Below are 26928 nucleotides of genomic sequence, written 5' to 3' on the forward strand. Positions count from 1 at the left end.
TGGCTTCCCCCAGAAGAAATCCGAATTCTTTACTGTGGTCTCCAGCGAGATATGAAGTTTCCATGTGTCTGCCATTAGAGTAAGCCTGCTGAGAGCAGGCCACATCTTTCTGTCCCTGCTCTAACCCAATGTCTAACACGGTGCCTCAAACACTGAGGTATAGGAGAAAGTCCGGTGCTTTTTCCAGAACCCCAAACTGGCCTGGGCCTCAAAAAGTACCCAGCACACCAGCTATGAGGGCATTGTGAGGCACGAGGAGGGCAACTGGAAAGTGAGCTGGATACCCCCTAATAAGAGCTGAAGGCTGTACCCCTCAGAGGCCACACCTGGGGGCCTGGGTGGATTTGGGGACATGTGTACAAATACCTTGACACAGGGCCGCTGATTCCTGGACCTGAGGCCTGCCTGGCGCCAGGCGGTCCCTTCCTTCTGGGTATCAGGGCTTGAGGTCGGGTAGGACGTGGCGAGGAGGAGTTTCTGCAGCTGTGAGAGAAGCAGAGAGGAGAGGAGCTGGGGCTGCGATCCGCTGGGGGCCATGGAGAAGCACATCTCAGGGAAAAGCCCGAGCCCAGAGCTAGCTTCTTGGGACAGAGCATACTCTGACCCAGGGTCACCACAGGACCACGGGAAGAACAGAGGGCGGGCATTTCGTGACCTAGAATATGTTCCCATCACATTAAGCACAGAAAGCAGAGTGTCTAATAATCTAAGACACACAAGCATCCCCATAAAATGTCAATCCTTTTCAGAGTTACTAACCCAGGAGGGGTACCTGTGACTGAGAAATCCACACGGACCTTGGGTAGTATCTTCCCATTCTACTGCTAAAATATGACGTGAACACTTTATTGGGACGCTCTGCATACACCTGCAGTGCACACGTATGTGCACACCAACTGGAAAGTCGGGCACCACAGTGACTCTTTGGTATGGGATTCCAGCTCATTCCCCTTTGTTCTTTTTGCTTATTCATCCTGTTCTGTTAGAAGTTAATTTCTTAAATTAAAAATGTAATACTTGTAAATGGTGAAAAAATATATACCACAAACACGAAGGGTTGGACAATGAGAAGCAAGTCTCCCTCCTGCCCGAGGTCCCCTTTCTCCTTCCCAGAGGCAACTACTATTAACCAACTTCTTGGGATCCCATCCTGAGGTGGAATGTGATCGCGCAAGAATATATGTACATTGGGGTGCCTGGGTGGCTCGGTCGTTGGGCGTCAGCCTTCGGCCCAGGGCGTGATCCCAGAGTCCTGGGATCGAGTCCCACATCAGACTTCTCCGCTGGGAGCCTGCTTCTTCCTCTCCCACTCCCCCGGCTTGTGTTCCCTCTCTCGCTGGCTGCCTCTCTCTCTCTGTCAAATAAATAAATAAAATCTTAAAAAAAAAAAAAAAGAATATATGTACGCATCACCTCCAACACACCTGTTTTTACACAGGCGGAAGCATACTGAAGCTTGCCTGGCTTTTCTAAGTTTTCTATAAAAACTGCTGCGACGCTTATGCTTCTGCACCCAGAGAGCAGGTGCACCGTGCGTCTCAGCAAGAGAGCGGGGAGCCGAGCACCCCTGGAAATTCCACCAGGGATCCTGTCCCAGCAAGACCGAGAACAAGCAGGGAAGAACGATGGGTTTTTGCTACAGCACTGATCTTCCCTCAAGGGATGTGTCCCCCAGATCCCCCCAGCAAGGAGCGCCAAAGGCCCAGGCACCAGAGAAAAGGCCACTCTTCACTCCGCTAGGAGCTAGAGAATTTCCAACACCCCACCTAGACCCCAAACCAACACACTCAGGTCCGTGATTCTCTGATATGGAGAGGAAAAGATCCTTGAGCTGGCGGAAAGGGACCTGGTTCTGGCCCAGCCCAGCCCCACTCACTATGACACTTGAGCGAGTCCTTTCTCTCTCCAGGCCTTGGTTTCTCCATTGGCATAATGGCAGCAGGAACACTAAAGGACTGGTTATGAACCTTTTTGACTCAGGAGTTTCTCAAAGGATAAGATAGATGCTGCTGACCTCAGAGAGAGACACATGGATATATAGACGTCCATGGGTCCCAGTCAGTCCACCGGCGGACTCTCTGAGATCCATGACTCCCGATTAAGAACTGGGCATTCGGATCACTTCTCATGGCCTTTCTGAACTCTGCCGGTTCGCTGGGAGTCTAAATGGTGAGTCTGCTTCCTGTGCGTCTAGCACAGGGCCCTTTAGTGCTCAACAGAACACTTCCCGAGGAAAGACCATCTGAGGATGGAGAGAAACGCCCTGTGGCCAGCAGGGGTCGCTCTCTGCCTCTCCGGGGTTTGCTCCCTCTCCAGAATCCCCACACTGAGATCCCTCTTCGAGTACTACAGCCAGGACTATTACTTAGACAGCATTTATTGAGCAACTGCTATGTGCCAGGCACTGTTCTAAGTGCTCTCTATGCATTATCTGCTGTACTCCTCCTAAGAGCCTTGGAGAAAAGCCCTATAATTAGCTTCACTGTATGGACCAGGAAGCTGAGTCAGAGATCAGCAGTCTAAAGGATCCACAAGCACTAATTGGTGGGGCTGGGATTCAAACCCAGGCGGATTCCTGTCAGCAGAAGCCACAATGTGGGACTGAACGTATTCTCGTGTCCAGCACACAGTAGGTGCTTACTAAATGTTTCATGCCAACGGGGAATTTGCAGGCAGTGGGAAAGGAGGAAAAGGATCCTGGACCAGAAGTCAGAATACCAACTTGCTATGTGACCACAGCAGAATCCCTGCCTGCTCTGGGCCTCAGTTTCCCCAGAGCCAAACTTGATAGCCACCAAGAGCCTTTCCACTCAAAACTTCCCATGACCTAAGACCCTTCCTGGCTCAACAGGCTCTGATTTCCCAGCTGGGTCTTGTCAGCCCCCAGGAGCTGCAGACAGGTGAGTGCAGCTGGACTTCACATGCCCTATGACATCTCAGCTCCCAGCTTCCGGCACCCTCAGCCTGAGTTAAGGGCAACTGCTTTCAGTCACTTTTGAGGTCTGGACACCTTTGAGAATCTGAGAAAAGCTGAGAGCTTCTCGCCAGAAAGCTGCAATGCCATGTGCACATTCCCCCGTTCCACACACACTCACAGACGGCATTGAACTTGTGCTGGTAGGAGCATCAACCAGCCCCAGCTCTGTGGAGAGCCATCTGGAACTAGCTGTCCAAACTGAAACACCGGGTATCTGGAGACCCAGGAGTTCCCCTGCCAGAAACTCACCCACTTAGATGTGGCAGAGGCCTGGGCCAGGGTGCTGACCGCCACAGGGTAGCAGTAAGAGTTGGGACAACAGAAATCTCCACCCACCAGGGGACGAGCTGAACAAGTTATGGTACATCCCTGCAAAAGAACACTACGCAGCTGACAAAAAGGACGGGACACAGTGACCTGTGCTCATCTGAGTTTTAGAGACACACACAGTTCACTGAGAAGGTGCAGAGCAGTGTATAATGCAGACTCCCTTTTGTAGTTAAAAAAAAAAAAGGTGGAAGAGGAAAGTCACAAAACAGATCGGTAACCATGGTTACCTCCAGGCAAGGAGAACACAACTGTGGGATGGGCAAGGAGGTTTTGCTTTTAACCATCCACATTTCCTGCTTGAATTTTTACTGCATGTGTACGTATATCCTTTAGGAAGAGGTTTACATGCAGCTGCAAGGGCTTACCATGTAAGGAAGGTCAATCCGCGAAATCCCAAAGGACCTACGAGTGCGGGAGCAGCCTCTACGGTCAGTCCAGGTAGGAAAGGTGAGGCCGGAGACGCCTTCCAGGCTGCCCGCCGTTTGTTTGTCAGTGAGGCACAGACACCCCTGCAGGGGCCTGGCGCTGGTTCCCCGGCACCCACGACCCGTACAACCAGACACCACAGCCCAGGCCACCGCCATCACGTCAGCTAGGAATCGGTTCTCACCAGTGAGAGCTCGTCCACCTCGGGCGCCGGGGCCTGGGGCCCGTCCAGCGAGGGGCTGGGGCTGGGGGGTGCAGACGAGGGGGCAGGCGAAGCCGAAGCACACGACGGCGCATCTCCGCCGTCCAGGGCTGGGAAGGCAGCCAGACCCACGTCATCTTCAGGGATGTCGTCCAGGGTCTTGGTGAGCGCCGCCAGGAGGGCCTCATTCTCACTGTCGATGATCTGAAGTGAGGAGCGCGGGTGGCGCAGAGAGGGACACGGTTAGTCAGTACCCTGGGCTCGGCCGTCTTCACGTCTTCGTGGCAGAATGCGCTCCGCACGTGCAGCCGCACCACCATCACCTCCTCGCCAAATCCTCTCCCACCCTTCCCCCCGCCCTCAGATCTCTCAAGATCGCTGGGAGAGCAGATGCCCAAGAAATATGTTATTGACTCCGGGAGTCACAGAAGTGTGCGAGCGGGCAGCGGGTGAGACTGGAAAGAGCCTCGCCCCGGGAGCCCCAGTCCCGGCTCTGCTGCTCACCAGCGTGGGCAAAGGGCTGTCCAGCTGAAAGACACCTGCTGTGCCCTTTACCAAGGACAGTGGCTCCACACCACAGCCTCCTGTCCTAACTCCTGGGACACAGCCCTTGGCCCCTGAAGCTGGGCTCTGCCTCTGGGAAGAGCATCCCACCGCAGCCTCCCAGCCCCGCTGACACAGCGGCCCAGCAGGCAGCCTACAGCCTGGAAGCTTCAGGGCTGCCTGTGACAGTGAAAACCACACACTAATAAAATGGCTACCATTTCCCAGTGGGTCCCTCGGCCTCGCTCACCACTCAGGAGAGGTCAGGAGCTTGGGCTCTGGGAGCTGGGGCTGCATCTCAGATCCCACACTTACCAACCATGGGTCCTTGGGCTAGCTACTCAGTTTCTCATGTGTCCCATGCAACAACAGTACCTACTTCTTAAGGTTACTGTTGAGGACCTAACTTCACCTGAGTTAACATATATGAAGATGCTTCGTGAACAAATGGTGCTCGGTGCATAAATACTCAGGACTACTGCTCGCTTTACTACGATGATGCTGGTGGCGGTGGTGGCGGCAGCACTGTCTTCCTCCCCCCGCCCCTGCAAACACGCATGTACTGAATGGCTACTCTGTGCCTGGCAAGGTCTGGGCACTGGTCCTACTGTGCGCCAAGACAGGCGCAGCCCCTGCCCCCATGGAGCTCCCTCTCCAGCGGAGAACAGACTTAAACAAGGGAACAAACAAGATCATTTCAGAGAATGAAAGTCTAGGAAGAAAGTAAACGGAAGCTGCTATGGAGAGAACATGGTGAAGATTTACGGGCTAGTAAGGGCGGTCACAGACGACTGCTCCGAGCAGCTGGGGCTTCACCTGAGGCCTGGAAGACAAGAAGGTGCCAGGTGAAGGGGCGGGGGGCAACAGAGGCTCCAGGCAGAGGGAAAAACCTAGAGCAAAAACCCTGGGACCAAGACTGGGGCCAAGGAGAGGAGCAGAAAGGCCTTGTGAATCCTGCCTCGGGGAAGCCTCACAACAACCTCTATGACGGGAGCTCTACTCTAACTTTCACTTCGCAGTTGGGGAAACTGAGGCTCATGGAGGCTGAACAAGGTACCCAGGGTCACAGAGCAAATCCAGGACAGAGGAGGACTTCCACCCAGTCCACCACGGCACATATGAGCCGAGACTCGAGCTCTTCCGATGCCAAAGATCTGTAATGACAAGGGCCAGCACGTACACGGCCTGCCCCCCCATAGCAGCCCGCCGGTCCCGTGCCCAGAGGCCCTGGAGCGTGGCCACCACACCGCTCCCAGGTGAGGCACGGAGCACCTTGCTCAGTAAGCTGCCTGCAGGGCCTGTTCTAGCAGGAGGCGCAGCCGTCACATGACGCCTCCCAGCATGCTCTCCCATCCCAGGTCAGGCTGTTTATCCTTTCTTCAGGAAGTGCTTCTGAAGTACATCTCGTGACGGCCTCTTGGCTGCACTCAGTCCGTTCCCGGCCTTACAACCAGAGCAGGAGCTGAGTAACTCGAAGGGGGGACATGGGGCGAAGAGAACAAATGTGTTTGTCATTTTTGGAACAGAGCTAAAATAAAAGAAAGGTCAGAAGAAGGTTTTAGTTGGGCCTGATGCAGGCCCTGGGGAGTGGGGGGGGGGGCAACGACACACAAGGGCAGATCCGGGCCTGTGGACTCTGGCTCGAGAATGTGATGGGCTCATCTGACTGCTCCCCCTGCCCCCCGCCCCCGGGCCAGCATCCTCTGTATTCCCAGAGTGGTCCATCCAGCCTGACAGCGAGTGAAATAAGGCCTTGGAACCAAGGACCCAATGACCACTCTGGGTGCTGACCCCATGGGGCTCTGCCACCACGACTGCCAGGAAGTCGGTTCTCTCTTCTAAGCCTTGCTGGGTTTTGTGTAAAATGGGAAAACACGATCCCCCTCCCCTGCCACCACTGACTGCTCAGGAAGGCCAGCTCTGGGTATGACACAAGCGCTCCTCCGCAGGGAGCTCCAAGCCTAGCACAGCGCCTGGGGCAGGTGGCACCCGGAAAGATTTGTTGAATGGAAGAACGAAGGCACCGAACAATGAATTCTGGCCACCGGGAGAGACTGAGATGAGCGTCTCAAAGGAGAGATTCTAGAGGGAAGTTACTCAGAAATGATGTCAGCAGCACTGGACGGAATGAGAGCTCCCTTTCTCACAGGAACCACAGCCAGTGGCCCAGAGATTGGATGAATTGTCACACACATCAGAGCTGGATCCCTCTGGGATCACGTAATGACCAGGGGTGTTCAACGTGGGCCCCACATGCCACTGCCCCCCCATATCATTCCCCAGCTGTGGCTCTTGTTCTTTCCACACAAACATCTTTCTGGGTTTTTTTTAAAGGTGGGGAGGGGCAGAGAGAGAGAATTTAAGCAGGCTCCACGCCCAGCGCAGAGCCCGACTCGGGGCTCGATCCCACAACCCCGAGATCACAACCTGAGCTGAAATCAAGAGTCAGACGCTTAACTGACTGCGTCACCCAGGCGCCCCTACACCAACATCTTTAACAGAGCCCTCCCGGCAATAACGCCATGCCTCATTTCCGTGTGAGGAAATCTGCCATTCTTCTCTTGGGGAGGAGGGGAAAGAAGGTCCAGGAAACAGACTTGTCAAGGTCACACAGCAAGTCAGGGTGGCGGTAGGATTTGCTGTGTGCCAGGCACCATGCGAAAATGAATACAAAACAGCAAAGACTGCAGGAAGCACCCCACAGGCTGGGCCAAAACGAAATGAGTAGCAGAAGACCTCCGCCCTCTCCTCAGCCCTGCCTGGGCTGCTCCAGCTCGGGGACAGCCAGCGGGGCTGCAGGCCCTGACCCTGCTGGGAAGAGAGGCCGATCTGCCCACGGCGTCCACGGCCGCCACCTTCTCCTCTTCCCGGGCCCATCGGCCAGGCTCTCCCTGCTCCACTTGGAAGCGGAGTGCAAATTAATGGCAAGTTAATCAGGGAAGGAAGGGATATTAATAGCCTCAGCCCCACCCCAGCCTTCCTGAGCTGCTCTCAAGCCAGAGGAAAAGGAGTCTTCAAGAAATCCCAGGGAAAATGCTTCACTTTGAAGGCCTAGGAGGGGCCTGGATTCCTGAATGGCATTTCTGCTACGCGGGCCAGAAGAAAACTCAGAAATCCCCCCTGTCCAGGGGGCTCAACTGGGGTCCAGAAAACCCAGGGAACCAGTTTTTTCTCTCTCTCTTTTTTTTTCCGGCAGTGAGTCCACAGATTTCATCAGAGTCTAAAAGGACCTGGTGACCCTCCCCTCAACGGATCAAGAACCACTCATTGAATTCACCACATTCCTTCCTCATTCCCCACAGGAGGAAACTGAGGCCCTACTTCAGGGAGCTATTTGCCCAAGACCACACAGCACACTGACAGAACAACCCAATGCCTGCTTCCTCCCCAAAATACTTAGTAACAGTTGTGGTCCTGGCCCGAGGACTCTGGAAAGCACAGAGACCCAGAGGGCGCCATCCGAGACCCGGAGGAATTGTTAACCCAGTTAGAGCAGCTTGCCCTCCACTCTCCCAGTCTGTTTCCATAGCAGTGGTGCCATTTGCCTGGGGGACACGGCTCTGACCCAGGCAACATGGCCCCAGGGTTCCCACTGGCCAAATGAGAAAACTGAGCGTGTGGCCAAGGCAGAACCCACGGACGCCAGCTTGAGGTTTGTGGAATGGGCCACATCTGGTCCTTGGCAGGAAAGAAAGTATTACCATCAGTTCCTTCATTCAACGCCTGTGATCGAGTCCTTACGACGTGTGAGGGCCCCAGAGACTACTCAAATGCTGTCGGTCGTCAAGAAACTCACCGTCTAAAGGACAGAGAAGACACAGGCGTGCCCGTGCGTGTGCACACACAGATGGGAGCCAGGAGAGGGAGGAACTCACCAGCTGCCGAAGTAGGCGACAGAGAGCTGAGCCTTTAAGGATTTATTCATTTGACAGCTTTTTATTAAGGTCCGAGCAAGTGCCAGGCTCTGTGCAGAGCCCGGGGACATAACAGTGCACAATGCCATTGAGGCTCCCACGGTCATGGGGGGTATGGTGTGTGTGTGGCAGGGGGGCAGGCACCGATCACATAATCATACTCGTAGGGGTGCATCTGTGGGTAATGGGTAGAACTGGCCTGGGCTTGGGAGGGCAGGTGGAGTGTGCAGACCATGATGGGGGAGGGGCTGGGTGGGCAGAGGTCGGCCAGGGTCCTATCGGTCTGTGAGGGTTCTGCCTTCCTCCCTGGGCCAGGAGCCCTGGGGCCACACAGGCTCACTTGTGCCCAAGACCATTTCATGTGCACAGTGGGATCTCGGCAGGGGCTTGCTGGTGGGTCTGGCCAGTCTGAGGAAGTGGGGACCCGTACAGTTCAGGTGGGGGTGGTCTCCCTGCAGCATCTAAATCTCTCTTGCTCATCAGCTCTCCATGACCTGGAAGCGTTTTCTGGAAGTTAACCCCCTCTGAGGGAAAGCAGCATAGCGTAGGTCTCACCCCTATCGCTCAAATAAAGAATGCAGGTCCCTGGACGTAGCCAGAACCGGAGCCCAGCCCTGCTGCTCTGCGTAGGGTTGGCAGACGGGTTGTGCAGCACTGAGGAGTATGGCTTCCTCAGTTAGAGTCTTCCCCTGATCCTTCCTGACTGTGTGACCTGACACCCAGTTACTTAATCTGAGTTTCACTTTGCTCACCTGTAAAATGGTTATTAACAGTCTTTCTTTATAGGTTAGAACAGACTTGGGAAAAATCTAGACTCCTTCCCATGGCCCATGAGACCCTGCATAACACCTGGCCCCTGCCTACCTCTCTGACCACCCCCTGGCACATTCTCTGCTACCCACCGGCTCTTCTATTCCCCAGCACAGCAAGCTTTCCTGCTCCCTGGCTCTGCCCTTACTGCTTGCTCTGCCTGGAAAGCTCTGTCCCCGCTCTCTAAGCTTCACACGGCTCCGTCTCATGCTCCGACTGAAGCATGGCCTCCTCAGAGAGGCCTTTCCTAACCACCCAGTCCTTAGACCCCCTTTTCCCACCTGGCACATTTCTTTTGTGCGCATGTCACGATGACCGTGGTTTCTGTGTTAACTGAGCTAGGGTCGGCTTTCTCTCTAGACTGTGGACAGCACAGTGCCTGACACACAGAGGGCGTTTCCATTTCTAGAAGAAGCACTACAGTCCGTTGGGACCATCTGAGACGACGCTCATGGCACACCAGCACGACATCTGACACGCGGCATGTTGTTGTTAAGATGAGATACTGCCAGACAGGCATGGGGAGCGAGGCCTTCTCCTGCCAGTCTTTATGCAGGAGCAGACTTCAAGGAAAGAATAATAAATCTGATTGTACCCATCACCCAGCTTCAACACGGCGGATCTTATTTCCCATACTACCCTCCCCCCGACACCCACACCCGCACCCGCAAATGCATGCAGAGCCGGCTGTGTTTCGAAGCAAATCCCAGACATCGTAGTACTCTATACTAGGGAGCTTCCTGCAGGAAATGTCACCCATCATGGGCCCCTGAGACTGGACGCGGACCGTGCATGGTGAAAGGCACTGATAGGCAACAGCAGTTCTCGGCACTGCCTCTTTTGAAAGAATCTCTAGACCCCAAATGAAAAATGAAGACAGCTGTACCCGCTCTAAGAGTGGTTAAGAGAATTAAATGAGTTAATAGACACAACAGGGACAGTCCTGCCACGGAGCAGTTGTTTAATACATGTGAGTCATCTCCATTATGGCGTCACCGTGGTTACAAAGCCCCAGCTCAGGAGGGAGGCCGACTGGGTTTGCATCCAGCTCAGCTACTGACTAGGCGAATCGCCCTAGGCACATGACTTAACTTCCTCAAGCCTCAGTCTCCTCATCTATAAAATGGGTTCATCATCATGCCTGCCTCACAGGGTAGGGATGAAAATTCAGTGAGATAGTACAGAGAAGGGTTTTAAACCACCTGGGCCCACAGAGGGGCTCCTTTCTGACCGGGGGGCACAGCAAGAGCAGCTCTTCCCGGCTCTCCCTGTGCAGAGCTGGTAAGAGGCCCAGCAAGGTGGTGAGAACTGCCCAAGATCGGCAAGGTGGTGAGAACTGTCCAAGATCAAGGGCAGATCCAGGATGAGAGGCAGGGTCCCAAGAGCTGTGGGGGGTGATGAGACTTCTTTGCATGAGCAAATGCAAAAGCAGGGGGTGTGGGGCAGAGCCAGGCTTTCAGGAGCTGAGTTATCTCGAGGCTCAGAGGACATACCTGGAAGAGCTCGGAGTCATCAGGGCTGTACTGGCTGGGTTCAGTCTCGGAGTTCTCCGGGCACCACTGCAGCTCGCCAAAGCAGGTGGCTGAGTCAAAGTCGCTGGCGTCCAGCTGGGAGAGGTCAAGCTCAGGAAAGTCAGCGCAGAGTTGCTCCTCCCCGGACCCCCCACCCTGAGGAGACAGGAAGGAAGAAGGCGAGTCAGAGCTGGGCTTGGCTGGAACCAGGCATGTACCCTTCTTACTTATGGTACTGCCAGCCTGGACCTCTGGCAGAACCTTGGCCAAGGCCTGATTTTGCCATGTGACCAAGAAATGTCAAGGTAGGCCCCACCCTCTTGCAATGGTTGAATCTACCAAGAGCTAAGCCGGGCCCTGGCAATACAAATCCTACCTACTGTTCTCTCCCCTCCTCCTTTGCTCTCCTACACATCCCTCAAAGCCCTTTCTCCATAGCACCCCTTTCTTCTTAGCAGAGCCATTGTGTTGAAAACTTCATTAGAAGCTCTAAACAGATATTACATTATTGTCCCCACCTGAAAGGGCATTTCTGGAATTCAATATTAATAACGAAACAAAACCCAGCAATAATAATGGCTGACATTATTGAGGGATGACAATGTTCTGGAGAAATACTCATTCATGTTCTCAGGGATTTTACAGGACTACGCATAATGTCTAAAATGTGGAAGACCACCCATGCGTGGACAATAGGTAAATAAAACCATAATCACCCGAAGCATGGACTACCACGGGGCCTCTGAAAAGAATGGGGTCGAGATACATGCTCTCCAAGACACATTAAATGGAAATCAAACTAAACTGTAGAATATAACAGATAGATTATTATCTCCCATGTGTAAAGAGAAAAATCAAACTACGCAATTCTTTGTGTGTGATAATACATATGCAAATGTACCGGAAAAGGTCTACAAGGCTCTCAGCGTGCCTGACCACGGCAGGCGGGGGAGGAGGGAGACACCACAGTAACAGCACTCAGTGAACCGGCGTATTCCACAGCATGGTCCCAGGACCCACAGTGCCAACCAACACAACCCGGGAACATGTTAGAAACAATGCAGATTCTCAGGCCAAACTCCAGACCGACTCATCAGAAGGCAATGGCTTTCTGACCCTGGTCTCCCATATTTAACAACGACCAACAGAAGGGCTGCCCTGCAGTTTGAGAAACAGCCCGAGCTGGGAGATGACCCAGAAACAGCGTACTACAGGCTTTGGGGTCTGGCAGACCTGCATCATAATCCCTACTTGCCAGCTGGGAAATCTTGGGCAAATCTCTGAAGCTCAACTATCATCTGTAGAATGGGACAACACCTGCCTCACAGAGGTAAGATTAAACAAGGCAATATTACGGCCNACGTCATCTGTAGAATGGGACAACACCTGCCTCACAGAGGTAAGATTAAACAAGGCAAAATTACGGCCTGGCTCAGGAGATGCTCAAAAACGGTAGCTAGCAGTACTGACGACAAGTGAGAAATAATAACAAGACAAACGACAGTGTTTCATGGTGGGCAGAGAGGGTGGAACGGACCTAGAGAACAAGAAAAGGCCTATGTGACACTTAACAGAAATAGGTTTTGCACAGGCATTTTCCTTAATTGTTCCCACTTACTAAGCCTCATAAATTATGAACAAATGTATATTATTAGCTCGACTTGACACAGGAAAAAGGCTTTTATCCGAATTTGGGTCAAACGTATTAATTGGCGTTCTGCAAGAATCCTGTTTCCACGGGCAGCACCAGCGCCAGGTTCTCAAGTAGCGGGTCCCCTTGACTAGGGACCAGGGTGCTCAGCCAGTCTCTGTCTCTGGGGACATCCCCAGGATCGCCCCAGGCCCCACCCAACACACCCGACTACTCCTGGTCACCACCATTCAGCTGCCCTGGCCGCAGGGAACACTCAGATGGATTCTCAGCTCCCTTCTCCTCTCTATCCCATCAGACTGTGGGGATGCGGCCGTCCTGCCTGTTCTAGATGGTCTGTTTCCAGTCTTCGGCTATCGTGAACAAGTCTGCAATGTACGTGTACAAGTCTTTGTGTGGGCACACATCTTCAGTCCCTTGGGCAGACACCTGGGAGTGGAATGGATGGGTCATACAGTAAGTGTCTGTGACTTTGTAAAAACTACAAAACTGCTTTCCAGAACTGTTGTACCACAGTCCACGCTTACCGGCTGTAGTGAGAGTGCTAACTGTCCCACGCCCTCCCCAGCACCTGGTGGTGTCAGTCATTTTAATTTTAGCCAAGCGGGTGAGTGTGTTCCAGCATTTNGTGACTTTGTAAAAACTACAAAACTGCTTTCCAGAACTGTTGTACCACAGTCCACGCTTACCGGCTGTAGTGCTAACTGTCCCACACCCTCCCCAGCACCTGGTGGTGTCAGTCATTTTAATTTTAGCCAAGCGGGTGAGTGTGTTCCAGCATTCATTAAATGCTACTACAAGCCAGGCACTGAGACATGTAAGACTCACTTTATTCCCTCACGAGCTGACATCTTGGTAGGGAGGAAAACACACAAATATTTCCTTACAGGTTGTGTTAGTGCTCTGAAGGAAACAGGCCAGGTGCACTGAGGGAGGAGAACAGAGGGAAGGGAGTCTGTGTTAGTGGGGGGCAGGAAAGGCTTCCTGGAAGAGCTGGCGTCTGAGTTGAGACTTGGAGGAGTCAGGCAGTGGGAGATGTGGGGAGGAACGTTCCAGGCAGAGGGCCCAGCAAGGCAAAGACCCAAGCGTGGGCCAAGTCTAGAGCATGAAGCATTGACCAATGGTCAGTGAGGCCGCAGCTCTGGGAGCGAGGGGGGATGGGGAAGATGCCTTCAGAGAGGCAGGTGGAGGCCGGATCAGGGAGGGATTGTGAGGGATTTGGGTTTTACTCCAAGGGTGATGGGGGTGGGGCCAGCATCGAAGCAGGCAGATGGGTTAGGCAGGTGAAGCATCCAGGAGAGGGGCAAGTGGCGGGGCTGGGAGGCACCACTCAGCCATAGCGAGGGCCTGTGGAGCAGGAGGGAGGGCCAAAGCAGAGACACACGAGTGCTGGGCGGCTGGGGTCTCCCTGGTCAGCAAAGCCCCCAGCGAAGAGCTCTCTGGGGAGCTCTTTCCATGTCCCTGAACCCTCTCACGCCAGTAACTCAGAGAAGCCGCATCTGTAGGACTTGCTTCTTGAGGCTTAGGAACCACTTCAAAATCAGAGTCCCAGAATCCCAGACTGGCCAGGAACTAGCAGCCCTGACATGTTGTCCAGAGAGTCACTGCAGACAATCTGGGAGTGAGAGGCCCCTTCAAGAAGCAGACAAGAGCTACGGATAGCTTTTATGCTGCCTGTAAAATACGTCTGAGCAACGCATGCGTGTGCAAGAAATTGACACGTCACCTCCACGCCTTCACAAACGCAGCTTAAGAATTCCTGGCCCAGATGGTCTACCTCCTTCGCTTTGCAGATAGGGAAACTGAGGCCCAAGGAGGATAATGGATTTGCTCAGGGTCATCCAGGGAGTGTCCTTCCCATCAGGGCCATGCCGCCTCCTTTACAAAACACCATAAAATGCCGTGACCACTGCACTTATCGATTATCCACAGCAGCTCAACATACTCAAAGTGTACCCAGGACATAAAAATAAAGAAACCTCAGCATGCGGCCTTGTCGATTAGGGCTGAGGCCACTCTCGGGCTAAAAACCATTAAGCACCGCATTAATAGTGATTTCTCTGGCCTTCTCCATATTTAGAGAGGCTTTCTGAAGGGGTGCCTTGGGTGACCCAGTTCTCTTTGAAAGGTCTGACTTGAGGCCTTGTTGCTCTGCCCGCCTCCGCAGGCCCCCTGGCGGCACTGGAGGGCACCGCACAGGACTGGCAGCCACTACGATCCCTGCGCGCTTACCAAAGGTCAAGAGCCGCACGAAGGGATTCTTAAAGCCACCGTTGCGGGGCAGGTGTCACTGTCCCCATGTCACTCCTTAGGGAACTCAGAGATCCAGTCCCTTGGATCAGTCTGCCAGGCCTGCTGTAACACAGCACCACAGGCTGGGGGCCTAAAGGATAGCCATGTGCGATCTTCCGGGTCTAGGGGATGGAAGGCTAAGCTCCAGGCGTTGGCAGGGGCGGCTCCTTCCGAGGCCACTTTTGCTGTCTTGTGAATGGCCTTCCCCCTGGATGTCTTCCCATCGTCTTGCCTCTGTGGGTGCCTGTCTCTGTGTCCACATTTCCCCTTCTGATAAGGAGACCAGCCATACTGGATTAAGGGTCCATGCTAATAATGACCTCACTTTACCTTGATGACCTCTGTAAAGACCCTGTCTCCAAATCAGGTCACATTCCCAGATGCTGGGGGTCAGGACTCAAAAATATCTTCTTTCAACCCCCAGCACCCAGGGTCCCAGAACAGTGAAGCTGAGATTCAAAGCCAAGTGTCTCTGCTCCCTGCAAAGCCTACGCCATCAACTGGCCTCTGCTTCTGAAAGTGGAAAGGAACATTCAAGACCATTTATTCCCACTTAACGAAGGGAAGGTGGGGGCTTTCGGACAAGGGCTCGGAAAGATCCAAGTTCATGGCTGTGCAGGGACAGGGCTGGGGCCACACACACTGCACTGTGCACTGGCCTCCTGCAGATGGCCCCCTCTAGTCCCCACCATTGATCCATTTACACCCCTGCCATGGGATGCCCCTCTGGTTGCTGAGCCTTCTGTACCCATTCCTCCAGCAGCATCACACCGCTGATGGGAAAAGGCTGTGGCTGCCCTAAGCCAGGGAGATAAATGGCCCTAGCAGTGGATTAATGGTGTTTTGTACAGATTCACATAAGTGGCTTCATTGGAAGCCTGTGTATCTTGTTGGAAATCGATTCCCTGCTTAAGAAAGAATGCATCTTCAGGAAAAATTGGTGGCTCCACTTTCCCGACTACAATCAGCGAATCGTCAAGCTTAGTCCCTGGCCTAGAGCACACTGTCAGAGTTACTGAGCGGAAGGAAGCAGGAGGGGGAAGGTGGCGGGCTGCAGTGACAGCCTTAATGGGTTTGGGGCCCATCCACACTCACTATGTGTCTTTCACCATGCGCACACTTCACTATGTCACCTGCCCTCTCAGTTCTCACTGCCCCCTCTAGAAGAGAGAACATCCAACAGACAGACCTTGTGGACCCCTCCTGCTCAAGCATTCGGTACAATTCTGTACTAATCTAGTTTCTGAAACCCACATAGGCTTTCAGGAAATATCTGGGTAGAACTTAGCACTTACCTAATAAGTAAATGAATGAATGAATTTACCGAGGAGGAGACAAAGGTGGAGCGGGAAGGACTGTCGTGAAATGGAAAGAGGCCTAACAAAGGTCTGAGCCCTGCCTTTGCCATTTTTTTTTAAGATTTTATTTATTTATTTGACAGAGACAGAGACAGCCAGCGAGAGAGGGAACACAAGCAGGGGGAGTGGGAGAGGAAGAAGCAGGCTCCCAGCAGAAGCCCGATGCGGGCCTGATCCCAGGACCCCGGGATCACGCCCTGAGCGGAAGGCAGACGCCTAACAACTGAGCCACCCAGGCGCCCCCTTGCCACTTAACACTAATCCTTTGAGGGCAGGATATAACTTTGGCCGCCTTGGTTTCTACTGACAAAATAGGATAATAAAAAGAATCCTACCTCACAGGGTTCTTACAAAGATAAAACAACATAGATTGGGAGCCTAGCACACATGAGATACCCCGTGAATGGTGGTCACAGATACAACCCTACAGTAGACTTTCAAGTGACATTCACAGCTATGGTCTCATTGGTCAGCATCCCCACGTGACAGACGGAAAAACGGGGGCTCTCAGAAAGTCAATGCTTGACCTTGTCTTCTGACCCATCCCCTCAGTCCTAAGCCTACTGGCTCTTCCAACCCTGTGTTCTTCAACCTCCACCGGCCCCCTGATCCCAGTGCTATCATCGTTCATGGTTTCTGTGGGAGAAATACCCTTGCCCTGACAGCCAGACTATACTAGCTCTCTCCAGACCTGCCTGGGATGGCGGGGTGCAGGGCCCCCAGCCGGGCCTGACAGACCTCTTGACCACCATCTTGGACACTCTAGTACAGGGGGATAGTTAGGGTGGCATGCTACTGCCAGCTCAGAGCCTCCTCCACTGACAAGAAGCTGTATTGGATGGTCTTTTAAATTGCAATCAGGAATGCGCAGACCAGCCATGGGATCTGCTAGGGTGCCAGGTACCTGGCAGTGGGGTCACCTTCCCCTCCTTCCTAACCACAGTGGATGCCACTGACTAAACACAACTATATACTTCCTGCTGAGCCCCAAGCCTGTGCAACATGGAGCCTTGGCAGCCACTACTCATCAGTGAGAACCGGCTGGTCTAGACCTAGGACTCTGCCCGGCACCTGCCTTCTTAGAAGGAAGTAAGGCAGATGTTCATGAGGTCCCTGCAAAGCCATTTCATTAAGCAGATGTTTCCTTCTCCTCCCACCTCTGTTATCTGGCTGGCCTCCCACCCATTCCTCTTCTTAATAATGGTGGCAGCCTACTGATTTTTCTTTGGAAAGCTGCCCCTCCATACCACCCAGACAGCCCAGGTAAGCGCCATCTGGCTAATTAAAATGCTTCATCTAGTGACTACAAGTACTTCACCTGTTTCAGAGGTGGATCAGAGTGAACACCAAGGCTCTGCTAGAGCACGTAGACAAAGGGGCTGAGCTGGCTGATTTTAATTCTGGAGAGGCTGGCAGCCATCTTTGCCACGACCTGGGAAGAGAGCCTGCCTCAGAATGAAGTCTGCATGGGGACTGCAGAGCCAAGAAGCAGAGAGAGAGAGTCCCGATAAAGTAATTCGAACACCTGGATCCAGCTGTGCCTGAAGCCACCTATTCTCTTTACTCTACAGTTAGATGAGTGAAAACGTTCCCTTTCCAGATTCCATGCCAGCTGGAGTTTCTGTCACCTATCAATGAAGAAGTTATGACTAATTCGTCTCTCTTACATTTAAAAAAAAAATCTAATCTTCCCACTGTCTTCCAAATTAGTACAAAACTCCTAAAGAGGCTTTCAGGAGAATAGTAAGAAGAGTAACCGATCTTAGTCCACACAGAAGTACTTACAGCAGCCACTGAAATAAGACTCAGGAGCCACATATACAAAGTAAAGCTCCAGAAGAATAAGTAGAAAAAAATTTTCTGAAGATTTTATTTATTTATTTATTTATTTATTTATTTATTTGAAAGAGAGAGAGAGAGAGCACAAGTAGGGGAAACAGCAGCGAGAGTGGGAGAAGCAGGCTCCCCATCGAGCAGGGAGCCCCATGTGGGGCTTGATCCCAGGACCCTGAGATCATGACATGAGCCAAAGGCAGACGCTTCACCAACTGAGCCACCCAGGCATCCCAGAAAATGGAGGGGTCCTGAGCCCAGCCTAAAAGAACAAACACCCAGAGCTTTGATCAGCTAGGCCACTGAAAGGCTCTCCACCAAAACACTCAACGCTAAGCCCCTCAACCCACCCCTCCAGTGCACGCTCAGGGCTTCGTGTAAAGGTGCCCCACAGGTCATCAGTTCTGGTGAGAGTACGCTCTCCAGGCCGGAGAGCAAAACGGGTTCCAGAACTCCAAACTGGGCTTCAAGGTCAGGCCAGACCCAGCTCACCAGGAAGGGTGACCAGTTACTGGCAACCTTCAGTAGGCAGGGCAACAGGATGGAGCTCTCCTAACCCGCCAGACACGTTAACCAACACCGTCCATCTCCTCCGGTGACAATAGCATCCACTAACGCCCACAGTGCCCCAGAGCCGCAGGGGGGACTCTCTAGGGCACCCGCTGGCTGGGCTGCTTGCTTACTGGGGGTCAGCTGTGCTTCTTCCCAAACCCGTGTGTTACTATAAACGCTTGATCCAACGGAACGAATCCCCGATCGGGATACAGGCGCCCTGCTGCTGTGGGTGTGGCCCGGACAGGAGNGACAGGATATGAGCTGGGATTTAGGCGCTGGCACCACCAACAGCCCTAGAGCAAAAGACTGGAAATAATGTGCATGTCACCTGGCTTCGTTATGATGTTTCATAATTTGGCACTTTCCCTGACTTCTTCCTAAGAATTCCCCACTCCAGCCCCCACAACACCCTGCCACCCCCAGCTACAGTTCCCACTCCCATCACATAAGATGCCTACTGTAGTTGGTTTGCGGCCCGCATGGAACAGGAAATCAATCCTTATGAAGGCCTACAAACACAGCACAGAAGGGGGGGTGCTGGAAGACTGTGCAGAGAGAACTCTAGAGACTCATCTCTTATTTTGCAGCTAAGGAAACTGAGGCAGAAAGTCTCCTGGGGTGGGTGCTATCAGGCTCTGCCATCGCCTTTCTTCCTCCCTGTTGTCTTCCAGCGGCCCCTTATCCAGCAGAGATCTGCAAAGTCTCCTGGAGCTGCGGCCAGGCAAGGTCACCTGGGCTGGAGCAGCTCTTAGATGCTCCAGCAGGTGGCCACGTGGGGCCCCGGTGCCCCTCTCTTGGCAGCTATGCCCCGGCCCCCCTGCGTCCCTGCTGGCACCTGTCAAGGCTGCCTTTCAGAAGCCACAGGCTGCCCCCAGGGCCCAGGAAGGTGGTGTGCACTGCATTTTTTATTTTAAAACAGGAAAAGGCTGAGTATATCCTGCCTCTTGCATGACCGAGGGAGCGAGCGAAGGTGTTTTGGGGACAGTGTGATCCGCGCATTGTGCCGGCCCGCAGTTGCAGTCCGTCTTACGCACTTGAGTTTAAGGGCTCTTGAATTCAAAGGAGAGTGGCAGGAAAAGTGCCGGGTCAACTGCAGAGCGTGTGCAGTATCTGTTGTGAAGATTCACGGAGGCAGAGGCGGCTCTGGCTCATCACCTGCTAGTTGCCGGGCGTCACCTAGCCTCTTGGCATCTCCTGAGACCAGCCTCCTCCAGGGAACTGTTGCAGGGCTTGAGTTTCCAGCCTGGGGCCTCTGCGCTGCTGCTGCCTCCACCTGGACTGCCTCCTCTCCCTTGCACCTTCCCCGGCTGGGCGCTGCTGACCTGGGCGATTAGCGTCTCTCCCAGGTGGGCCTTCCTGACCACCAGAATGTTGCCCCGCTGCCATGCCCTCAGGTAGCACTTTCTGTTCCCTGATGTCCTCTCCCCCCCTTTTATTTTGCAGAATTTTAAAAAATCATGGTAAAATATACAGAACATAAAATTAATCTTTGTAGCTATTTTTAAGTGCACAGTGCAGAGCCACTGAGTACGGTGACGCTGTCATGCAGCCGTCCCCACCAGCCCTCTCCAGAGCTCATCCCCAGTTTTCATGCACCTACCTCTGCACTGTCTTGTACCCGCACCCCCGACTCGAAGCTCCCCGCAAGCGAGGCCTATGTCTGTCTTGGTCCCTGCTGTTTCCCCAGTCCCGAGCAGATACTCAGCACATAGTAGGTGCTCAATGAACAAAATGAGATCGAAGTGGCCATGCCTTGTGAATTGGGCCTGAAAGTAAGAATGCCACATGGGTATTTTTTTTCCCATACAGCCCCAAGACGAGGCCAAAATGCCCAGTAGCCTCCATGACCAGACCATGATTTCAAGTTTTTTCCAACTCAGTGGGGGCAAAACCGCCAAGAGTTCCTTTTCTTTCCTGGTTCCAGGCCCCTTTTCGAGGTCAAGAATGAAGATATCCGATCACACAAACCACCTGACATGAACACTCACCATTTCAACACATCAGCTCGACCCAGAGCAACATTTTATCAGTCGCTGAAGGGCAAGCACAAAAATAGACTGCAGAGAGCAAATGCCACTCTCAGCAGTGGTGGAAAGGCTCTGGCACACGGCGACCCACGGCCTGGGGACCCTCTGTCACACTAGTACACAGAAATCGCAAGGTGGAATCAGAGCCAGTGTTAGGGTGGGGGAAGGGAGGCACCCCCCCCCCTTGGGCACTAAAACACTCCGTAATCAAGACAGATCATATCTAATGCAACACTCTGAAAAATTCAAAATTAATGCAAAACCCCATGATGAGCAAAATATCAAAATTCTAAATAGAAACAGGCCAGTAGTACGGATTCTTCCTTTCGCTTCAGGCCCCTCCATGACTCTGTATGGCACTCTTTCTGTTCCCGCCTTTAAATAAAGACTCGGCGTGTGCTCTGCATGGACAGGTAGGTGCCAGCTCATTCTTCTTCAACGTTGTGCTGAAATACGATTTCTCTTGATAACTGACTTTTTCTGGCATCTCCTTAAATTTTGTGCCTGAGCCCTGCGTCTCCTTCGCCTCACCCTCAGGCCAGCCTGGATGAGACGGTCAGTTACTGTATGTGCGGAGGACCGAAAGGAGATCAGTCACCACCAAGATCAAGTCACCCCGGCCTCCCTTTCCACATCTCTACAAGGGACCCAGGACCCTCTGGTGGCTGTGGAATGATCCCAGGCCTGTCCAGTGTGGTGTGTTAGAAAGAAAGGTGTGCTGTCTGTGTGTGAGGGACTGTTATGAACTTTTCTCAAAGGTAGTGAATGGTCTAAGCAAGCGGGAAGCCGCATTCGGTACCAAGGTGAGCTGCAGAACACCTGCCCTATTTATCACAAAAGGAGTGAGGTTTGCTAAATGAATAGACTTTGCTTAAGAAGAGAAAGAGCTGGGGTGTCTGGGTGGCTCAGTCGGTTAAGCGTCTGTCTTCAGCTCAGGTCATGATCCCACGGGCCTGGGATCGAGTTCCACATCAGGATCCCTGCTCAGCGGGGAGTCTGCTTCTCCCTCTGCTCCCTCCCCCTGCTCATGTACTCGTTCTCTGTCTCTCAAAAATAAATAAATTAATTAAATAAAATAAAGAAGAGAAAGAGGTAAGGGGCGCCTGGGTGGCACAGTCAGTTAAATGTCAGACTCTTGATTTCGGCTCAGGTCATGACCTCAGGGTTGTTAGATTGAGCCCCACCTCGGGCTCCACGCTGGGTGCAGAGTCTGCTTGGGACGCTCCCTCTCGCTCTGTTCCCCCCANAGTCTGCTTGGGACGCTCCCTTTCGCTCTGTTCCCCCCAACCCTGTGCACGCATGCACGTGTACTCTCTCTTTCTAAAATAAGTAAATACATCTTTTTTTAAAAAAGAGAGAGGAAGAGATTAGAGCAGATTCACGGTTCTCCCTGCAACCAGGACACCCCCCTCCCATCCTGATCCCCTTCCTGAATGGGAAGAAAGGCAGAGGGTTTCAGCTCGCCCTGGGAAATGGGCCCACTCCATGCTGTGGGAAGGGGCGACTGCCGACATTCTAATCAAGTTGTGTCAATCCTGAGCTGGCTGGTGCTTTCCTTCCTCGTCCCATTTTGTGGGGGTTTCCTCAAAATGTGAATTTCCTTGGGGGGGTGTCTGGCACATACCAGCCATCCTCATACATGAGCTGGATAAACAGCCCCTGGCTCTGGGATGACAGAAAAGTTCTGGAAATAGATGGTAGTGATATTTGTATGACATTGTGAATGTGCTGAATGGCCCTGAACTGGACCCTTAAAAAAATGCTCAATTTTATGTGATGTACAGCTTACCACAACAAAATAAAAATAAATATTAAAAAGTCCCAGAGGCCTAAAAAAAAAAAAAAAAAAAAAAGGAGCTGGCACACTCTGTCTGGAGGTATTCTCTGGGGTCCCACAGTGTCCATGTTCTTCGGTTCTATTTCTGTGTCTCTTACCCGGCTGCCAGGCCAGACGCAGACAGCTGGGCCAGGGCTCGGCTGAGAAGCCCTTTTGCCTGTTAGCACCTTTATAAATAACCCACGAGGCAGAAAGGGGGTCCTGGCAGGGGAGTGAAGGTCAGGCAGCCCCTCTGTGGCATTTGAGGAAATGTCATGCACAACAGGCCAGCAAGGGCCCAGCTCCCATCTCCAGACCGGTGCTGCCCCGCGCTGACTGCAACTCTGCCCCTGTGCCAGGGAGCCTCGGGGCAGCACTGCCACCAGCACGGGCAGCACTAAGGTGGCTGGCTCCTGGGGGTTCCCAGAAGCACCCCTGGGCGGGTGGAGGGGTAGTGGATAGCTGAGGTTCCCCCCCATCCCGGCTGAAGTCAGCTCCCCAAGCGCCCAGGCCAGGGCTCGGCCACCAGCACACCAGCCTCAGCTCCTCAGCCAACACGCAGGACCCGCTGAGGGAGAGATGACTCAGCAACGCTCAAGCCGCCCAAGCCGCCACCGCCCCTGCTGGGGCTGCTGCACAGCGTGGGAGCGGGAGGGGCCTCACGGCCCATCTGGCTCTGCGGTTCCCACGCTGGGCTCCCTGGGGAACCCCCTGCATCATCTCTCCCACAGCCCACCGGGGCCCTGGGCTTTGAAGTGGGAGAGATTATAAGGGAGTTAATTAATGAGTTTTTTCCATTTTTATTAACTAAAAACCATACAGTGGCAACCCAGCATACGCCTATTGAACCTAAGTGAATTCCGCATTACGAGCTTGGCAAAATGCAAATACATAAAAAGCCAAATTTCTATTTCTTTCTTACATATCAGAAAGATGGTGACCTTATACTTTGCACACGAATTCTAGATTCCCCCATACCCACACACTCATACAGACTTATTATTCACAAACACTATTTCGTGGGCCACGGAAGGGCTTTCGGAGGTTCATCTGAATCCTCGGCCTAAAAAGCCAGTCCCCAAGTAGGTGGTATTCACCACTCAGAGCACCTGAGGGGCATGTGACAGCCCAGCAAAGGGGGCACTCCCCCATTCTGCAGATGAAAATGTAAGGCTCAGGGAGGGTAGCAGGACTGTGCTAGGCAGAATGTGAATCCAGACCCAGCTACCAGTCTCTCTGCGGCTACACCCTCCTCCCCCTGCCCAGGCTGACCACAGCTGTCAGTAACACTATGGGGGGTGGGGAGCTCTTTTCCCTGCTCTGTGCAAGTTTATACTAGACTTTGAAATAATGGGGAGGGGAGAACGTTCTCAAAGCCCTGCTAGTACCCTGGAGATTCTTTCTGGGTTCAGGAAGCCTGGGGTGCAAGCTGCTGGTGTAGACCAACAGAGGAGGGAGCCAAGGCCCCACCTGAGAGGGCAGGGGCTTCTCCCACCATCACCAGGGAGCAGGGGGCAGAGCTGAGACTAGGGTCAGTCACTCACTCTCCTATTTAAAAGCCTTCCCTGACTTCTCACTACCCTGGCCAAACACCCGAAGTACTCACCAGGCTATGAGGCCCAGGGCGGCCTGGCCTGCCCCCTTCCCCACCGTCAGGTGGACTTGCCCACCTTCCCCAAGCTACAGACACCGTGGCCACTTTCTCCCTGCAACAAAACCCTCTCGGCTTGGGCTTCCCACCTGGTACACTTCCCCAGGTCCCTGGCCACACTGCCAGCATTCAGTCTCAGTGAGAGAGGCCTTTCCCCAACACCCAACTCACCCGGTCACAGTAAATGTTATCCACAGCATAAACCCAGGGGCTGTCTGTCTCCCCTCCAGAATGTACACTGCACCAGGGTAAGGGACTGGGCTTGGCCCCTGTCGAATCCCAGTGCCTGGAACAGTGTCTGGCACAGAGTAGGGATGCACTAAACCTCTGTGGGGTGAGTGAGGCAGATGGGGGGTTGGGGTAGAGCCCCTATTTCCCAGGGCAGTTTTGACATCTCTGCTTCATATTATTATGATCCCTGCAAAGTCTCCCTCACACTCACCCCCTGCCTTTCCTGGGGGTGGGGAGGGGGTGGTTTCCTTCCATATCCATTTATTCCCTTATGGAAACTCCTGCCTTTCCTTTTCCAGTGGGTCAGATGATGAGAAACCCAGACCCATGGGCTCCCAGATAAAGCTGGTGGGAAACAGATTCTCTATGGGCCCAGCAGGCCCTCCCCGGTCACATGGTCAGTGAGAGCCAGAGGAGAAGGGTGGCCAAGAAGGCCTGTTTAACAGACCCCCCTCCCTCCTGTCCCCGATCCCTGAGGTGCTGTCCCCTCCCAGCCACAGGTGGACCTGTCTTATGCAGAAGGGTGCTCACTGGGAACAGAAAACGGAGTTGTGTCCGGACAAATCCCCCATTTCCATTCCCTTCTTCTCCTATGTCCCACGAGGTGGTAGCGTCACAGGCTTTCCGCCAGGGCAGGGCTGCTTTAGCAAGCACTAACGGTGGAGGAACAGGCCCCTAAACTATGAACTGGAAACCATGTGACAATGCTTGACTATCCCCGAAGCCTGATGGGAAATAGGCAATAAGTGAGGAGCTCTCAAACACAGAACGGTGAGATCTCTCCGGGAGTTCCCACCATCCCCGCATTGTCAGGGCCATCTGAACCTGCTTTTTCTGTCAGGCGAGCTTTCCCTCACCCCACTGGGATTGGAGGTCTCAGGACTCCTAAGAATCCTCTATGCTGTAAACTAGACCTTCTCCCATCCGATCCTCACAACAAGACAAAAGTTAAGCCATTTTTCCATTGGGGGAAGCAAAAAGTCAGAGAGGGGAAATAATTTGCCTAAAGTCACACAGAAAGCTGAAGCCAGGGGCACCTGGGTGGCTCAGTTGGCTAAGCGTCTGCCTTCGGCTCAGGTCATGATCTCAGGGTCCTGGGATCGAGCCCTCCATTGGGCTCCCTGCTCAGCAGGGAGTCTGCTGCTCCCTCCCCCTCCCCCTACTCATGCTTTGTCTCTCTCTCTCTCTTTCTCTCTCAAATAAATAAATAAAATCTTTAAAAACAAAAACAAGGGGCGCCTGGGTGGCACAGCGGTTAAGCGTCTGCCTTCGGCTCAGGGCGTGATCCCGGCGTTATGGGATCGAGCCACATCAGGCTCCTCCGCTATGAGCCTGCTTCTTCCTCTCCCACTCCCCCTGCTTGTGTTCCCTCTCTTGCTGGCTGTCTCTATCTCTGTCGAATAAATAAATAAAATCTTTAAAAAAAAAAAAAAACAAAAACAAGAAAGAAAGAAAAAAGCTAAAGAGAGAAGCAGCACTTGCAACCCCAAGACGGCTGACTCTTAGTTGAAGCAGTAACAGAGAACACTGACTGGGGGTCACAACCCCGAATTCTCTGCACTACTGGCATGCAATACTTGGATGAGTCCCTCTACTTCTCTGAGCCTCAATTTCCCTATGTTCCAACACTGGCCAGCATCGAAGACCATGGTCAGTCAACTGGGGCTTTGGGACGTGAAGGCTCAGCCCATGATGTGCTGGGCATGGTGGGAAAGCCTCGGATGGCCCTTTAGCAGCCGCTAACAAGGGGGAAAGAGGGTACAAACAGTGGTGGCCACTGAGGAATGGAGCTAGTGGTGGCATGTGTTTGCACGGGCATCTCAGGAGGGCATGTGCAAGATCTGCGAGCTCGGAACTACACTATTCAAAGCGTGGTCCGTGGACCAGCAGCGTCGGCTTCAGCTGGAGCTTACTAAATTCTGCAGACTGTCATGCTGAATCCAGACCTCCTGAATCAGAACGTGCACGTGAACAAGATCCCCGGATAATTCATAAGCACGTTCAAGGTTGGGATGCAAATATTTTTAAATGACGAGTCAGGTTGTAGCATGTGATCTTGGGTTCAGCACCTCGATCCTTTGAGCCCCAGCATCCCTGTCTGCAGAGGACAGATAGTGACATGCACCCCTCGAGGGACGGCTGTGAGGGTTACGTAAGAACCTGCCCGGTGTCTGCCCGGTGCCCAGCAGGTAACACGCCCGAACCGCTGGTTCCTTTCCTTCCTGGAAGGCCTCTCCTTCCATTCCGAGTCCTGCCTGCACATCTGGGAGACGAGGAAAAGACCCCCACGGGGCAGCAACAGATGGGGCCAGGGTGGGAGCAGAGGGAAAGGAAGACAGAAGAGGAAATAAAGCAGCAAAAAAAAGCAAACAGAAAACAAGCAGCAGAGACCATCTGAATCCCCAAGAGGGAGGCAACATGTGAAACCCAGAGACACGGCCGGGGCTATCAAGCACCGTCAGAAGCCACCAGGCCGGGAGGGACAGAGGAGCAAGAGCCACACACTGTGTNAGCAAACAGAAAACAAGCAGCAGAGACCATCTGAATCCCCAAGAGGGAGGCGACATGTGAAACCCAGAGACACAGCCGGGGCTATCAAGCACCGTCAGAAGCCACCAGGCCGGGAGGGACAGAGGAGCAAGAGCCACACACTGTGTCCCCTCAGGCCAACATGTGACAGTGCCTTTCCAAGTCCGCTCTGCACTGGTCCTGTGGCCAGGGCGGACATGACACCAACAGTCACTGGAGCAACCAGACGGAAGCCAGGGGTTCGGGGCAAACCCTGAGAAGGGTCACACTTG

General features: G+C 53.3%; 1 protein-coding gene across 4 annotated transcripts in view; it reads right to left on the bottom strand.

Annotated features, from left to right (window-relative positions):
- The window catches only part of PPARGC1B (PPARG coactivator 1 beta), a 106761-nt gene that overhangs the window by 18668 nt on the left and 61165 nt on the right, over positions 1-26928 (bottom strand). For all 4 annotated transcript variants that reach the window (XR_002142461.2, XM_034656896.1, XM_002918164.4 and 1 more), the window contains exons 2-4: positions 10696-10869; positions 3918-4139; positions 367-483 (exon numbers count right to left, since the gene is read on the bottom strand). Coding sequence is in view for 3 of the 4 variants with exons in the window: in XM_034656896.1 (XP_034512787.1) it covers positions 367-483; positions 3918-4139; positions 10696-10869 (513 nt within the window). In the remaining variant the exon portion in view is untranslated. The remainder of the gene's footprint in view (positions 1-366; positions 484-3917; positions 4140-10695; positions 10870-26928) is intronic.

Source organism: Ailuropoda melanoleuca, chromosome 3 (genome assembly GCF_002007445.2).
Source record: "Ailuropoda melanoleuca isolate Jingjing chromosome 3, ASM200744v2, whole genome shotgun sequence".
NCBI classification, from domain to species: Eukaryota; Metazoa; Chordata; class Mammalia; order Carnivora; family Ursidae; genus Ailuropoda; species Ailuropoda melanoleuca.